This window comes from Gymnogyps californianus, chromosome 11 (genome assembly GCF_018139145.2).
Source record: "Gymnogyps californianus isolate 813 chromosome 11, ASM1813914v2, whole genome shotgun sequence".
Taxonomy (NCBI): domain Eukaryota; kingdom Metazoa; phylum Chordata; class Aves; order Accipitriformes; family Cathartidae; genus Gymnogyps; species Gymnogyps californianus.
In genome coordinates, this window is record NC_059481.1 from 20,802,165 (window position 1) to 20,818,879 (window position 16,715).

The window sequence follows — 16,715 nt, forward strand, 5'->3', positions numbered from 1 at the left end:
GACTCGTGGCAACTTAATACCACATGGCAACTCCCTTTATGTTAAGCCCTGATGTAATAAACCCAAACTGACAGTTTCCTGCTCTGCAGTAGCAGCAGATGATTAAGCCGTATTCTGCAGGAGAACTTCTGTAATACCCGGAGCACTTGTTGCTGTTGTCAAGCTGCCACGACAGGTTATGTCCATTTTATATATATATATACCATTTTATTAATGTATATGACTACCCCCTCTTAAATATTATACTTTTCACATGTCCTCACTGAATTTACCACGACATAATCTGGATGAGATCATTGTCAGTGTTTTCTCTTACAGGCCAAAGCTCCAAATTCAGTGGTGTTAGTGGTAGGAACACACCTTGATTTAATTGAAACTAAATTCCGTGTTGAGAGGATAGCAACTCTGAGGGCATACGTCTTGGCTCTCTGTCGGTCTCCCTCTGGATCCAGAGCAACTGGCTTCCCAGATATCACATTCAAGCACCTGCAGTAAGTACTTGTGCCTTTATGAAGCTCAGTCACTCTATTTTATGTCACTTCAAACAATTTTGTAATACTTGATCTCCTTGGCAACAGAACTGATTTAAAGACTCGTTAGCATTGCATTTCGTCTATTTTTGACTGAGATAATGTAGTATAATCAGAGAGAAGTTCAGTGTTGCTCGGGGGTCTGATCAGGGGTCTGAGAGCTGGAAGCTCCAAATTCATGATCTTGGCCAGCCTGTTTTAGTTCTCCTGCTCCACTCAGGTTTCTCACCGTTAAATGGTGATACAGTTTATTAGTCACAAGGAGAGAAGGTACAGATTGAGTAATTAACGCTGCAAAGCTTGAGAGCATGACTGTTACAGGGTGGGTGCCGCGGGTTTGTTAAGGGGAGGCTGTGTGGGAGCCTCTTCCTACCTGACATGAGAGCGCAGCTCACATGGCGGTGTTGGCAGGGCGAGGAGCGGGTCAGCCCCCTGAGCCCCGGCAGTCCAAACCTGTGCCGTCTGAGTTCTCCGGGTGTGATAACAGAGGGGTGGTGCTGTCTGGAAGATCGGTGTCAGTCAGGCCATGGGGTCTGACGCCGCTCCCTCCCTTTGGCTGACGGAGAATGCCCTTGGGGAGAGGAGGCTTCTCCGGCTGGGAAAGAAGCGGGTCTGTCAGCCAAGGGAGCGCACAGCACGAGGGGAGCGTGGATGCAGCAGGCTGGCACCAAACAGCGTGAAATCGCCAGCGCCTGGGGCAAGAGCAGGTGGTGGCTGGCAAGTAAAGAAGAGCGCTGCAGTGTCCCCAGCACTTTGCATCTGCTGCCTGGCAAAGTCATCAGGAGACCTCCCACGCTCTGTTCTGCAGACACAAGCGCTGCGTCGGGCATCCCAGCTGGCTCTTTCTGGTTAGGAGAAGTACCAGGGACCCGGTGTGAGGCACAGAGACTCAGTGAGAAAGAGAAAGCTTTGTGGTTCAGTCTCCTCAAACCTCTTTTCCTATCACCACAGAGCATCCTAACATGATCTCAATCATTCTTTCTCAAGAGGACTTTCTTTCACCCTGCCACACATCCTGCCCATTCCCCTTCTTCACCTTCCTTTTCCCCTACATTTCCTCCCAGTTGGAGTTGTGCCTGATTTCGTACCTCCTCCCTCCCCTGCCTCTCCTTCACACTCCATCATCCCCCCAGATGGGGCTCCTCTGAGCAGCGCTCCGGGCAGCCGGAGGAGTGTGAGGAGTGTGAGGAGTGTGTGTTGTGAAAGCCTTGTGTGGGTGAGCCCAGAATGCTTTTATCAGTGCTGGTCCTCCAGCATCCCAGTGAGTGCACGCTTCCCAGTGCCACTGATGGCTGAGGTTTAAGATAAAGCATATTGCTTTAGAAAAGGATTTTCTGTCTGCCACAGGAACATGTGTAGGATCAGTTAGAAAGGCCCTTTGTTGGGAAAAGTGGAAGAGAACCATTCTTATCCAGCCCACAAAAAGGCCAAAAATAGTAGGAGCTGGAGAGAGCAGGATTTTAGCTGTTAAAGAGATGATGAAGGCCAGCTTTTAGGATCTAAGCATCAATTCCCAGATCATAGGATCCAGCTGAGCAAGGGCCAGAATGAGGGTGGGAAAAGGTGTCTGGTAGTCATCATCGTGCGTCTTTGATCTGAGGCAGGGAGAACTGGACTTGTCTCCAGTGATTGCTGGAGCACAGTGTTTTCCTCCTGCTTGCAGTCCCTTCCAGGATGTGTGCACTGAAGGGAAAGAGGGTGATGACTTTGGTTGGTGTGCCAGGGAAGTCCCCAAAGGTTGTGGTGCAGGGGGGATAGAAGAGCAGTGCATAGCGAATGAAGCAGGCAGAGCAGAGCTTGGCCTAATATACCTTTTCCAGGCTTCTTCCTATTTTTCTCCAAAGCTAAAAATGCTCACTGACAGCCTTCCTCCCATTCATCTGACACAGGAAATTTAAAGACACTGATAAGAGAAAGTGAGCTTGGAAAGGAAGCTGGTGTGCTGATAAGGTTTGATAATCTTCACCCTTGCATGACTTTTGCAGTGAGCTCTCATGTAAGACGCTGGAAGGCCTCGATGGACTCCGACAGCTGATTTTTCATGTGACTTGCAACATGAAGGATGTCGGCAGCTCAATTTGCTCGCAGAAACTTGCAGGGAGATTGGTGAGAACTGTGCTTTCTAGTGGTGATCCTTACCAAAGGGGGGCTTTTGGGGCTTGGTTTTGGATTGGGAGGTGAACTTTAGGAGTTACTGTTGATGCAGGAGGCATGTGAAGTATATAAGATGGCTATCTGGCTTTGGGAAAAGACGCCACTATAAGATCCCTGTAAAGGGGAGATGACTTAGCCGGTTCATCTCCAGCAGAGTGATTGCTGTCTGATATTGATCGTGCTATTTTTCTTGCAGATACCAAGAAGTTACCTTAGTCTTCAAGAAGCTGTCCTTGCAGAACAGCATAGAAGAAGTCAGAATGATGATGTACAGTATTTAACAGACAGACAAATAGAACTGATCATTGAGCAAACGCCTGGAAATGATATCAAAGACTACGAAGACTTGCAAACTGGTAAGTCAGAGCAGACCAGTAATTTCTTGGAAATCAATATGTGTGACCAATTGAAATATTCCATGAATAATAAAAATGGGGAGGAAAAAAGCCCACCAGATAATTGCTGTGCAAAAAACAGATACAGAGTGCTCTACACCTGCGTAGAGGTCACTTCGGAAATTGGTAAGATATAAAATTAGTAATGGGGCTTTGGGGAGAGGGCTGGGAAGTTTCTAGGATGGTCTGAGGCTACTAAATTTTTTTATTTTTTTTTTTTTAAGCAAGGTTTGTCTGATTTTATTTCTGCTCCGTGAAGAATGAGGGTTGCCATAGTTTCAAGGCTGTCTTCTCTGTAGGCCCCCAGTGCTGTGATCTTTACGGAGGCCTTGCTCTGCAGGAGCCAGGGAGAGCCCTTCCCTGTGAGGATGGCAGGAGGAGGGTAAAGGGGAGATGTGATGGGGACAGAAATACTGACTGTAAAGTGGTGAGATGTGGGTTTTACAAGTGGAGTGCCAGATAGCAGCACTCCTCAGATAAACGTTACTCTCTTGGCTTGGCTACGTGCTGGCTATATCTGGTATGCGTAAAACTGCACAGACTGCCTCATAATCTTATTCATCTGCACTGTGGTTTCCTAATGCTGGTCTATTACTAATCTACAATTCTTTATTTTTGCAGCGATTAATTTTCTCATAGAAACGGGTACACTACTGCACTTCCCAGACACAAGCCATGGCCTGAGAAACCTCTACTTCCTTGACCCTGTCTGGCTCTCGGAGTGTCTACAGAGGATTTTCAACATCAAGAGCTCCAAGTCTGTAGCTAAGAATGGAGTCATCAGAGCAGAGGATCTCAGGATGCTGCTGGTTGGGACGGGCTTCACTGAGCAAACTGAAGAGCAGTACTTCCAGTTCTTGGCCAAGTTTGAAATTGCTCTGCCTGTGGCCAATAACAGGTATGTTGGTAATTGGAGAGGCTTAGCCAGGCTGGAGAAAAATGGCCATTTAAGCAGCGGATATTAACAGGCTTTGTCACTACAAGTGGTTGTCTTGACAAGGGTCTTGCTATGAGAAACTATTTGAGTGCGTTAAACAGTGTAATGGAAGGCACCCATCCGTTTGGGCTGTGTTTCCTGGCATAAGCATCCTTTGGTCCAAACAGGCTAGTTTGAAAACGTTCCAAAGCAGGTCTTTGTCCACTCGGAGGGGCAGTGACACCGCCAGGGATGTGGCGATGAGCAGGTGGAAGCTGTAAGCTCTCAGCCGGCACAGCTGCAGCTGAGAGAGGATGTGAGGCTCATGGCTGCTGGGCCTGAAACATAGATGGGCTGGAGTCATCTTATTTCCAGTGAAAGATCCTCACTTCAGAGTATGGCAGAAAACTATGGGTAATCAATAATTATGTCAGCCCTGAAAGTAGTAGTATTTTATTTGTAGTGAAATCAGGAAAGTGTAGCTTCAGTAGCAATGGGATTTTCTTAATTTTTAGCCTCAATAGGTGTTGATCAATAGTTTTCCTAGAAATGGTCTAGGAAACCTCATTCTCTTTAAATGTTAATGAGTCCTCCTCCCCTCTGCCCCCCGATCTCTTTTCCTCTGGGCAGAGTTCCCTGCTATTTTTCTCTCTCCCATCTGCTTGGCGACAGCCCGTTGTTGCGTTAACGGTGAAACCATAGTTGTATTGCACTTTTGATGTGGCATTTGCATTTCACTTCCTTGCCCTTCCAGGACAGCACGGCTGCATCGCCCTGAGCCTCTCGGGAGCTCTGAATGCCAGCACAAGTGCAGCATTCTCTGTGCTGTCATTATGCCTGTCACTTATCCAGTCCCGGATGCCAACAAATTTTCTCAGGCTTAACACAGATAAAGCAGCAATGTTTCTGCTTAGTCCAAAATGCCTTTTGGACTCCTTGTCACTATCTGCCATTTTCCTCCAAGGCAATTACATTGTCTGTGCTTCGGGAACAAGGAAACTGCTTTTTCATGGCCTGCCCAATCTTTTTTAGAGCGATCCAAGCCACATTAGCAGAATATTTTTCCCACTGATGGACTGTAGCTATAGCAGGTTGGATTAATTTAATGTACTAGCCAGACACAGAGCAGTTATTTGTTACTGTGCTTCTGCAATTATTGTCTAGATTGCCAGATAGGGTTTCTGTGCAGTCAGTAGAGAAAGCAGCTGCCAGTTTCTGTTCTGAAAGGGTGGATGGGGGCATGTTTCACATATTTTCAAAATTTGCATTGGCTGTTGTTCAAGAGCATCGAATCACCATCTGTATTATAATCCACTATATAGTTGTGGTCCAGAAGGGCCTCACTGGCCTTCTTATACTCCTAGACCCTTTCTTGGATGTGCTGAGGAAAATTTATTGGCTGTCATATGATGCATCCACTACCTTTATAGAGCAAGAACTTTTAGTTTGATGCACTCCACTTTTCTGCCTAAGGGGCATGTAATTTAGCTTTGTTCTGCTTGTTAAAATAGGGTTGAAAGTATGACCATTCTTATTGTAATTTATAAGTGAAGAGAAATTTTTATCAGTTTTACGTTCCAAAGATGTTTCATGGAACGGATAATTCGATCATGTAAAATGTCATCACATGTTATGGACCGTGACATATGGAGAGAGCTGTTGTCTAGTGACGGCTAGTTTTTCTGAGCTGATATTTCAGGTTTTACAGAATACTGCAGCTGCTAGAGAGAAAACGTGATAGGCTTAAAGTATTGGATTTGGACCCAGCATTAGTTCTAGTTGTGTGTCTAGTCCCTGCCACTGTTATTTTGGTCAAGTCCCTTGGCCATTTGCCTCACTGCTGTCATTATGCCTGTCAATGATGAGCCGCAGATGCCGACACATTTTCTCAGGCTCAACGCTGATAAAACAGCAGTGTTTCTGCTTATAAGCAAATAAGATTTTTGATCATGTAGTCATCTTGGAATGTATTTGGTACAGAAGAGTATCACTGTCAAGAGATTTATTGGCAGGTATTGAAAGCCATAAGCTCATAGTTTTCAAAACAGTTCTAGTCTTCCAAAAGGTTTTAGCTTCCCAAATACTAAAGATCAGGACAAATGAATATTCTGTGCTTACTGGGAGATCTGAAAATAATTTGAAAACTTTGTGGTCCTCTACTTCAGCGTAGCTCTGTTACTTCTGACTGGTTAGACTCAGATCGCACTGAATCTCCTCCACACTTGGGCAAAGAATCTAATAACCTGATTGCAAGAGGAGACTGAGCAAGACAAGTGATATCTCTGCTGGCATCAGCCTGGCAAAGTGAGCTCTTGCCCTAGGAGTTTGTCAGGGCTGTAGTAGGGAGTCCGTCAGCTGCGGTATGGTGCAGCAGGAAACCCTGTCGTGTTGACCCATAAGATGCTCTCATTCTGGGACTGGGATGAGAGCCAGAGCAGTCCAGTCCCTGTAGCCTCTAACTGCCTCATTGCCACCTCCCATGACACCTCCTCTCCCCACCTTCTGGGCTTACTGAAGCTGAGCTGCTGTAGGTTGTTTTTGCATTTGTCTTCTGTTCCACACAGGAGCATAGCTGTAATTCTCTGCTTACTACCAGGGCAGAGTAGTAAAGGTACCAAAAAAATGAGTCCCAACATCACAGCTGTTCTAATGACTCTTATATTTTAATGCATTTAATTTGTGATTACACAAATGTCCTGCTCATTACATCAATTTTAGCCCTGTCCAATAGCCCTGGCTGAATTATGTAATGTCTGTTTTGCCTCTGCTTGCTTTCATAGTGTAAATGAATTTCTCCATGTATTGCTGCAGCGCCTTTAGTCTAAAAGCTTTTTTATATGCAGTAGGCTGTGCCATTAAAAATCTCTTTGGAGACTGAATCGCCTTATTATCCAGTAACAATGTACTCACTGTTACAAGCTGTAGCTAAAATTTGAGCTGTTGAATTTGATGTGTTTCAGCTACCTCCTCCCTCATCTGCTTCCTACCAAGCCAGCATTAGATATCCACGGGCTCTGCCACCAGACCGCAAACACAGTCCAAAGGGTCTTCAAGATGAGTTTTGTCCCAGTTGGCTTTTGGCAAAGATTCATAGCCCGAATGTTAATTAGCCTGGCAGAGATGGACCTCCAGGTAGGTTACTGTATCTCTCAAAAGAAGCAGCTAAAGTTGTTGTTCAATGTAAGTGTAAGTGGGTGTCTCTTCACGTCCAGCTTGCTTCAGTCACAGACTTCAATAACATTATTTGAGTAAATAGGGAGAGATGAGACTCTGCAATCAAAATCTGATTCTGTTTTCACAGTAGGTGTCATTTAGAACAGCAAATTGGCACTGGGGAAGAAAGCCTGCGTTCTCCACAGCCTCTTTATAACATGATCCCCTGGAAGGTCTCAGTACCTCCAGCATCTTCCAATTACAAGTAATTGGAGTTCTGCCTGCGGCTCTTGTCCATGACCGTTCCACTGGGCCAGACTCTGCTCACGTCGTTTGCCAGAGGAGATCTGGAATAGCTCCACCAAAGTCAGCTATCTGAATCTAGATGGGTTTAAATGAGAAGAAAATTACAGGACTGTTGCCTTAATGGGATAATGAGTGCAAGCAGGCACCCTATTAGTGCAAGTGGTATGCATATCATTAAAGTAGTGTTTGTAAGGTTCTGAAAGCTAAGTGAATTTTGATGTTGTTACAGACATATTTTTGCAGCAGCTTATATCTGAAAACATAGCCGTGCTGGAAACCATAATAAATACCTGCAAAATATTTTTAGTACTACTGTGGTATATTCTTAACAGCTATCCATTTAAACTGTGTTCTGTCATTGATGTACAGAACGTGGAAAACATGATACCTGTTTTTGGAAGGTCCTCTGTGTTCCAGGCTTCTCAAACCGTGTAATAACTTTACCTGTTTTAACGGGCTGTCTTGGCAACCCCTTGCTTACATCCTCATGGGCACTACATAACCCTAGAGCACCTTTGCTAGGGACCTCATCCAGTCCTCACTGAAGTGAATGGAAAGGATCCCAGGTGTCAGACCCGTCTGCAGACAAATAAGTGTAAGAGCAATGAGTACAGTGGAGTTCTGCAGATGAAGTCTTTGGTTTTAAAACAAAAATACATTTTGCTCTAAGTGCTGGTTTGAAGTGTCTTGGAGAAAAGCCATCTTCCTCCCACTGAAACAGGTGGAAAAGTTAACTCTCTACATTGAGGGCAGACTTAATCATTCACTAGAACGTTTAGCTCTTCTTTAGGTTTATAAGACATTTGCAAATGCAGAATTCATATAACAAATGTCACAGTTACAGAATTAACTTTGTTCACTGCTATGAAATTGTTCCTTTTTGAGTGGCATGAAAAATATTTCCATTGCTGCAAAAACCAACTTTTACTGTCTGTATTTTCATTCCATCACAAAATTTTTTTATGAGCACAAGTTGCTTTTTAATGGAAAAGGTATGATAGCACCTGTGAAGGCTAAAAAAAGAAGTCATCTTATTGCTCGATTAAAACAACATCCTTATGAGAAATTTCAATAATTTAATGATTTTCATGCTTTTCTGCTTGTTTCAGCTTTTTGAAAACAAGAAGAACACCAAGACGAGAAACAAAAAGGTGACCATCTACAGCTTCACAGGCACCCAAAGGAACCGCTGCAGCACGTTCCGAGTCAAAAGGACTCACACTGTTTACTGGCAGGAAGGTCTGTTCGTTACCTTTGATGGAGGCTATCTTAGGTAATTTGTGTTCGTAATGCAGCATGCGTGACAGGGGACTAATAGAGTGTATGAAACGCATCATCTGAATGGAGATGAATGGGCCTGACTCATGCTATATGCTCACTCATCACTAGAAGAGGAGGCTCTTCTAATAGACATCACTCTTCTGGTAACAACTGGTGACAAAAATGATGAATAACTGATGGTTTGGCAGTTCTGAATATATCAACCTTATGTGTTGTTGCAGACACAAATTTAGAGAGGCCTGAAAACAGAAAGCGATATTCAGGGCAGAACTCTTTGCCAGCGTAAAATCATGCATTTTCAGATGCAAAGATTTCCTTACATCAATGAGTTTTCCACTGAATCCTAAAACTTCACCACTGTGTGGCAGTAATCCAGATCAATGGAGGTGCTTCTGTGCTATCAGACTGCATGCAACAGGGACTATGGCTAACTGGTTTAAGCTGGCCAAGGCAGAGTGTCTGCTGGCTGCAAGCCTGCAGAAAACCTGCTGTCCATGTTCTTTCACAAATGCAGAGAGTAGGCAGCCACTTAAGACTTTCATCTTTGTAGTATCTGCAGATGCATTTGCTCTTCCAGTCCCTGGCAAGATAGGGAGGAACCATTGGTGCTGTTGCATGGTTGGAGACCAGAAGGGCACAGTGACTTTCCTGAGTTCAGGAGGCAGTCTGCGGCTGAGTAGAGACTTGGACCCAGACATTGCAAATCACAGGCTGGAATCCTTAATTCTGGACCATGATGGTGGTCATACTCTTATTATGATTATGCCACTGGAGTTTTATTGCTGATTTTTAAAACTCCTAACCCTCCATCATTCTGTATGGGGCATTTCTGTCAAAACTCTCCATCGTACCCAGTTCACTTAGGCCAGAGTTTTCTCTGGGTCTGACCTTCTGTAGCATTTACCATTGTAAGCAACCAGCATTTCTGTGCAAGAATTCTCTTCTGAAAGTCATTTGCAGAACAGACTGAATTGAAAATCATCCTCAAAGCTAGATTGATTTTTATTTTGATTACTTATGAACTAAGTGTTATTATGTAACTCAGGTTTCCTGCGAGAAAGAAAGTTTGTTGACACTGATACTTCACAAAAGCTTCATGCAGCTGTCTTTTGGCTTTCTTACACAGTGTCGAGTCTTCTGATGTGAACTGGAAAAAGAAAAAAAGTGGTGGAATTAAAATCATTTGCCAGTCAGAAGTGAGAGACTTTTCAGCAATGGCGTTCATCACAGATCATGTCAACTCTTTGATAGACCAGTGGTTTCCTGGTAAGAGAACTACTGTAATTTTCTGGGCAGTATTATGTCTTTTTAACAAAAGGTTCTTTGACAGAGCTCTCCAGATGCACTATATTGTGTGTTAATTGAAGACCCCTCAGGCTCTGACAGTCTCAAGCCGATAAAGTTTGAGAAAAGCTGATAACCTGCAGACGGAGCAAAATTATTTGCCAGCCCAGGGCTGGCAAGGGCTGGACCAAGGGGTCTAGACGTTGTGTCTTTCAGCTTCCACAGCAAGCACAGGTGAAACGTTACAGTTCAAACAGGACCTGCTTCCATAGGAGTTCAAGAGACTCTTCCAGTGCTCATGGCAGGGACAGGATTTGGCCCAAACTACTTGGCACTGTCCCTTGATGGCAGAACTCGTTTTGACATCAGCTGGCATCAGCATTTGCCCACCATTTCTAACACCCTACAATTTATAAAATTGTGATGTGAGAGGCATGAGTGAATATGATACCAAGGACTCTGTGCCAAGGTAACTTCCTTGACTCCAGCAGTTGTTTTTCCTCTGATCAGCACAGATCCTGCTGTTACCCAGCAGGCTGTTTGCAACCCCAATACACTTTGTTTAAAACCAAAACAAAATCTGAAGTGTTCTTTGTCGTCCCACACTGGTCTAGAAAGCAGTGCCAAAATCTCTTAATTGGAGGCTCTCTGGAGGAAACGGTTGTGCACTCTCACATATTCATATTCTGCATGTTATGAAGATAAAAGAAGATTTTATTTGCCTTTGGATTAAAATAATGATAACGTTAATCACTGAAGCTTGATAAGAGTCATGACTTCAAAGGCTGCAGCCTGTATTCACCCTGCCTAATTGTAGGCATTTAATGGAGCCTGTCACCACAAAATCCCTCTGTAGTCAGTGGGAGAGGTGTGAACCTCCCAAAAGCTTAGTCTTGGTAGAATCCACGTTTCCCCTGGAGTGGCTGAAAACCTTGCCTGTGAGGGAGCCCACAGTGACCGTGTTCCTATCTTGGGTGCTGCGGGTGAATGCTTACTCCTAGCCTGCACCTGAAGCGCTCAGCCTGAGTGCAGCGTGCCGTGCCTCCCGGTCCACTCCCGTTCCCGTTCCCATGCCTGCTCTCCGTCTGAAGCCATCTGGCAGCTCGCAGTCCGTGAAGGAGACGTGGCTGGGGTTCCTGGCAGCCTCACAGCTGCCATCCTTCTACTGCACAGTCATGCTCTTTAGCATACACAGCGATCCCTATATGCAGTTCACACAGAGACACCCAGCAAGTAGGAGGTTCTCTCCAATGCTTTATTCGTATACTTCTAATTTCTGCTGGTCCTGAATATATTTTCTTCGCAAGCCTGTGCATTACCTGTGACTAAAGCAGAGTAGCTGTGAAGTTATGTCACCAGTCCTGTCTCCTCAGTACTGTCCCTGCTATCTGCGTATACTTTGCAAAAAGCTATTTTCTTATTCCAGTCCATACACTGCAGTAAACTGCTGCTTTCACGAGTGTGACCATTTTCAGCCACCGGATCCAGGTAGTGACTGTAGACATTTGAATGCACTAGGAGCTGTTGTTCTTTCTCAGTTTGTGTGGGTTATGTTGTTTTCTCTTTGCTTGCTTGCTTTGAAGCACTCACAGCCACCGAGAGTGATGGCACGTTGCTGATGGAGCAGTATGTGCCCTGCCACATCTGTGCAGCTTCCAAGCCGGAGGAGAATGAGTGTGGCGAGAAGGCAGAGGATGCGCAGTACTTCAACATGGAGGACTGTGTCCTGACTGCCATTGAACTGGACTACATCACATGTCCTAACCACCCTGACATCCCCGTTTCTCTCCAAGAGCTGGTCCCAGAGCTTTTCATGACCGATTTTCCTGCCAGGTAATGTTATTTGGTAGCCTTTGGTTAAGTTTCAGTGTACCTATGTAATTCGGTTGGATTTTTTTCCTAAGTCATCTCTACTGGAGGAACATTCTGACCACAGGAGAAAATTCAGCCGCGCTCAGTCCCTGCTCTGGCAATTCATCCTAAACTGCACTCCTGGTGGTCAGCACACTTGCTTAGATAATCGCTGTGTGCTGACCCAACTCATCACTTTGGAGAGTCCTTTGAGATCACTGTGGTGCAATGTGAAAGTCCCTTTTTAAAGCCACAGCTGTCCTGCATTGCCCAGTACTCTGGTCAGAGTTTTCTGTAGTTGGAGTCTTTCTGGGATCCCAGAAAGGAGATTTTAACATGGCAAAACCAAAAGGAAGTGCTGTTGTGTCACAAGATTGGCACTGAGATCGCCTTTTGTTTTGAAGAGCCTGTAGGTGAGTGAATTTATATAGACACCACTAGAGAACTCACATTGAGTCGAGGCTCCTGCTCGGCTGAGGGCTGTTGGATGTGTTGTAGTAGTGTGGCAGTCCTGAACAGCTGAAACAGCTCTTCCCTGCCCCTAGCAGCACTGCCAAATCTTTAAGCTGCTTAACTGCATTCCCAGATGGGTTCAGTCTTACACCCCTTATTACTTAGCGTGTAGAGCAAGAGACCTCCTGACAGCAGGCAGGACAGGAGACCAATATCTCTTTCGGTTCACACTCTCTCAGACCTTTCCGTGCCTGATGCAGAGCCATGAGACCTCTAGACCAAACTGTGTCCTTTGGGCTGCTGTCAGAGCTTTCTGTGCTCCCACCGGCCCCTGTTCCTTTCTTGGGGTCATTTTACTGGGCAGACACCCCGTCGGCTCATCACGACAGCCCTCCTCGCAGTGCTATCTCCTAGAGATTTATTTGACGGGTGCGAGGCGAGTGGAGATGTTTGAAGTGTGAACAGCTGTAAAAGTAGTCTCTGGAAGAGTGGGGAAATGATGAATTGCAGCCTGGGAACAGTAAGCTGATTTGAATAATCAGATTTCAGAGTGTGGGGCTGTTGATAAACATCCTGTCCTGCCTCAGCAGAGAAAAGAGGAACAGGAGGTAAATGAAGCAAAAAAATCGTTAATACAGATAAATGGTACAAATATCTATACCTGTGTCATCTGCTTGGAAAAGGAGCTTATGTGCTTTCCGGATCTGTTTGATTCTTGTGGGATAAATTAGTAAAAAGCCTTTTTTGCTTATTTGCCCAAATTACTTTTTTCTGCGAGAAATCTGTTGTACAACGCAAGCCAGCATGGAGTACATTGAGATGACCAAGGTAGTTTAGGTGGTCCAGTCCTCTCAGTAGATAAGACAAGAACCTATTAGGGATTTGTGAAAATGGAAATCACATTAAAAACATAAATTTACAATGTCTTTGAAACTTTTAATTAAAAAGCCCCAATCTCTTTTTGGCAGACTGTTCCTGGAAAATAGCAAACTGGAATGCAGTGAAAATGAAAACAACGTTCTTGGCCAGGGTGGAAGTGGGACCATTATATATCGGGCACGATACCAAGGAAAACCAGTGGCTGTGAAGAGATTTCAGATTAAAAAATGCAAGGGTTCTCCCACTTCAGCTGCAGGTACAGTACACAGAATCAGCGTTGGGAATCGGCTCTTGCAGTCTGCGATCCCAAGCTAAGACCAAAGAGCCTTCGCTCTCCGAAGTGCTGGCAGCACCTGTTTAAATACAGCTTTGAAATATATAGCAAAATTGATGTGTTGCCATGGAGGAGGAGGATGCATCTTAAAGAGTCCTTCACAAAAGCACTTGTAGCGATGAAGGTCATTTGCACTGCAGGAAGCTTCTCTCCTGCAGGTCAATAGGTGGACTCGTAGGGTGCCAAGGAAGAGCCCTTAGTTGGGGTGGGAGGCAAGATTTCATCTCCTGTTCCCAAGATATTTGACAATGACAAGTGTGGATTTGCATGGGTTTGCACTAAGGACTTGTGGGTCTCCACCTTTGAATAAGTCTTTTACTCTATCTGTGCCAGCAGCTACAGAAAGCAAATTGGAATTCCTTCTCAGCCTGCCAGCTCCTCCAGGCAGGGACAGGCTGTCGTATTGCACGTGCTGTCTGTCGAGCTCAGGTTTCCAGCAGAGCCTCAGTCCAGGGACAAAGGCAAGGGGAAAGTGCCTCACTTTCCTCATTTTTGTCAGGGAAGGACGCAGTGAGCCCCTGAGCTGTGGAGGAGGCCAGCTGCTGTGCCAGTGACAAATAACCTTTGGAAAGACCAGACCTGCCTGAGCAGCCTGTGGTGTCCCATGGCAGAAGGACAATTACTGTGAAGGGTCCCTCTTCTGGCAGGGCAGCCGGGAAAGAGTAGGGAAGATTCCTTCCACCAAAGGGGTCTGCCATGTGACATCCACACCCAGAGAGCCCCTGCTTTAAAAAGCACGGTCCAAGTTTTCCAAAATCATCCAGGTGATGTATGAGAACAGTGTGTGCCAGACACACTCGAGATTGGTGTTAAAGGACCAAGGGAGCACTTGCTTCCTGAGGCAGCTGTATATATCCTGCTTATAGCCAACATCTGTTAGTGGCTCATGCATCAACATGAGGATGCAACTTAAAGCCTTGCTGTTGGCAGAATCCCACAAGCTGCCTTCCTCCTGCAGCGTTTGCTCAGTGATTAGCACTTTCCAAAGAGTTTCTGACTTGGTTTCTTAGCTGGGGAGTGAGAAGGGGGTTGTGTGTCTTGCCAGATACCATGCTGAAACACCTGAGAGCCATGGATGCCATGAAGAACTTCTCCGAGTTTCGCCAGGAGGCCAGCATGCTCCACTCGCTGCAACACCCCTGCATCGTCTCCCTCATTGGCATCAGCATCCATCCTCTCTGCTTTGCCCTAGAGCTGGCCCCTCTGGGCAGCCTCACCACTGTATTGTCTGAAAACTCCAAAGGTAAAAACAGGGTCTCCCTCCTGGGAGGGCTCACTCTCCAAGTCATGGTAGTGACAAATGGTCAACAACATTTAAATTACTGCTTGATTTACTGAAGGGGATTTTTTTCCAGACTAGAGGAAGTGGGAGTGGGATGGAATAGCTCTTAAACTGTGCCGTTGGGAACCTAGTAAAAATTGATGCTCAGGATTTTCAAAACTACTTTGGAGACCTGGATTTTCAATTTCTCTGCAAATTAATAAGAATTGCATCTCACTTCAGTGCTGCATGGGTAATGCTGTGTTCTTCTCCCTGCAGATGGGTGTCTGGCACTCTAAATTCTCTCATAATTATCTGTATTTCTGTCACTGTCAAACGAACGACACTAATTCCAAGATAGGTTGAGGCCATCTGACCCTCTTGGCACCTTGGCTTTGTGTCAGCTTTCAGTCAAACACTAATTTTCACCAGAAGATTTAGGTGTCTAGAAGTGAAAGGGTTTAAAAAAAGAATCTAATAGAACTGTCAGACATGTATAGTAACACAAATAGTGTCATTTCAAATCGTGGCACTGAGTGATGTTTTAAAAGGTTGTTAATTATTGCTCTGGAGTTTAAAAGAGAAAGAGAAAGGGGAAAAAAAAAAGCAGTTATTGCAATTACAAGAACTGAAGACAGGCTGTTCCTTTGTGCCAGGGTCTTCCTTTGTGCCACTGGGACACATGCTGACACACAAAATAGCGTATCAGATTGTAACAGGCCTTGCCTACCTGCATAAGAAGAACATCATCTTCTGCGACCTGAAGTCAGACAATATTTTGGTGTGGTCCCTGGACATCAAAGAGCACATCAATATCAAACTCTCCGACTACGGAATCTCCCGGCAGTCGTTCCACGAAGGCGCGCTTGGCGTCGAAGGCACGCCGGGCTACCAAGCTCCTGAGATCAGGCCTCGCATAGTCTACGATGAGAAGGTAACTGTGGTGTATCCGTGGGCGCAGCCCCTGCGTGACAGCGGTGGGTGGCCGGCTTCATGCATGGGGCTGAATTCCCTTATACATGCATGGTGTGCAGCACTAGCTTTCCCACCGTGGCCTTCCTTGCTCTCCTCTCCACCCACCAAGGGAGGTTTGCCTTGTTTTTTTCTCTCTGTTTCTGGCTCTAGGTCGACATGTTCTCATATGGGATGGTCCTGTATGAGCTGCTATCTGGTCAGCGGCCTGTACTAGGACAACACCAACTCCAGATTGCAAAGAAGCTGTCAAAAGGGATCCGTCCTGTTCTTGGGCAGCCGGAAGAGGTGCAGCTATATAGGATGCAGGCACTCATGATGGAGTGTTGGGACACTAAGCCAGAAAAGGTACAAGACAACCCTCACGAGCAGTGTTTTCTGATCGTGGAGCTACAGGGATCTGGCAGCCCCCTTCATGCAGGAGAGCTGGGCTGGCTCTTGGTACAGCAGCGCAGCTCAGTTGCCCATTTACCCCTCCTGCTGATATGGCCTAGAACTTCTGTTGACCTCAGTGAGAGTTCTATGAATGAAACTGGCAGATTGGTGGCCTTAGACATCTGCGGTGACATGAAGGTCCCTTGACGTCAATGGCAGTTAAGCTATTGATTTCACCGGGGCAAGACGTTACCCATAATTTCTAGAAACAGCTTACAGTATCATGCTGTGACTGTAACTACAAAGACTTCAAAGACCTCAAGATTATAAAATGCAGTATGAGGAAGAAAAGGGTTCAAAGTACGAGAAAAGGATTATGCTATTACATTTTTCATTAATTACAAGTTGGCATTTCAGAGCTGCTGTCCTTCAAACAAAGGTCAGCTTGACTCACAAACAGCTAGACACTGTCATGACAGTGGGTCAGCTTCCGAAATTTATAAACCTGAAGAAATTAATCAATAAAATGTGTAAGAGAAACACAGACCAAACCGTGGAAGTACAGAAGAGG

General features: G+C 45.4%; 1 protein-coding gene across 1 annotated transcript in view; it reads left to right on the forward strand.

Annotated features, from left to right (window-relative positions):
• LRRK1 (leucine rich repeat kinase 1) overlaps window positions 1-16,715 on the forward strand; it is a 77,163-nt gene that overhangs the window by 48,118 nt on the left and 12,330 nt on the right. Inside the window, exons 16-27 of the mRNA XM_050903147.1 lie at window positions 319-491; window positions 2,516-2,636; window positions 2,881-3,040; window positions 3,701-3,977; window positions 6,956-7,127; window positions 8,564-8,727; window positions 9,862-10,001; window positions 11,603-11,852; window positions 13,292-13,458; window positions 14,582-14,779; window positions 15,454-15,731; window positions 15,923-16,117. Coding sequence (XP_050759104.1) covers window positions 319-491; window positions 2,516-2,636; window positions 2,881-3,040; window positions 3,701-3,977; window positions 6,956-7,127; window positions 8,564-8,727; window positions 9,862-10,001; window positions 11,603-11,852; window positions 13,292-13,458; window positions 14,582-14,779; window positions 15,454-15,731; window positions 15,923-16,117 — 2,295 coding nt within the window. The remainder of the gene's footprint in view (window positions 1-318; window positions 492-2,515; window positions 2,637-2,880; window positions 3,041-3,700; window positions 3,978-6,955; window positions 7,128-8,563; window positions 8,728-9,861; window positions 10,002-11,602; window positions 11,853-13,291; window positions 13,459-14,581; window positions 14,780-15,453; window positions 15,732-15,922; window positions 16,118-16,715) is intronic.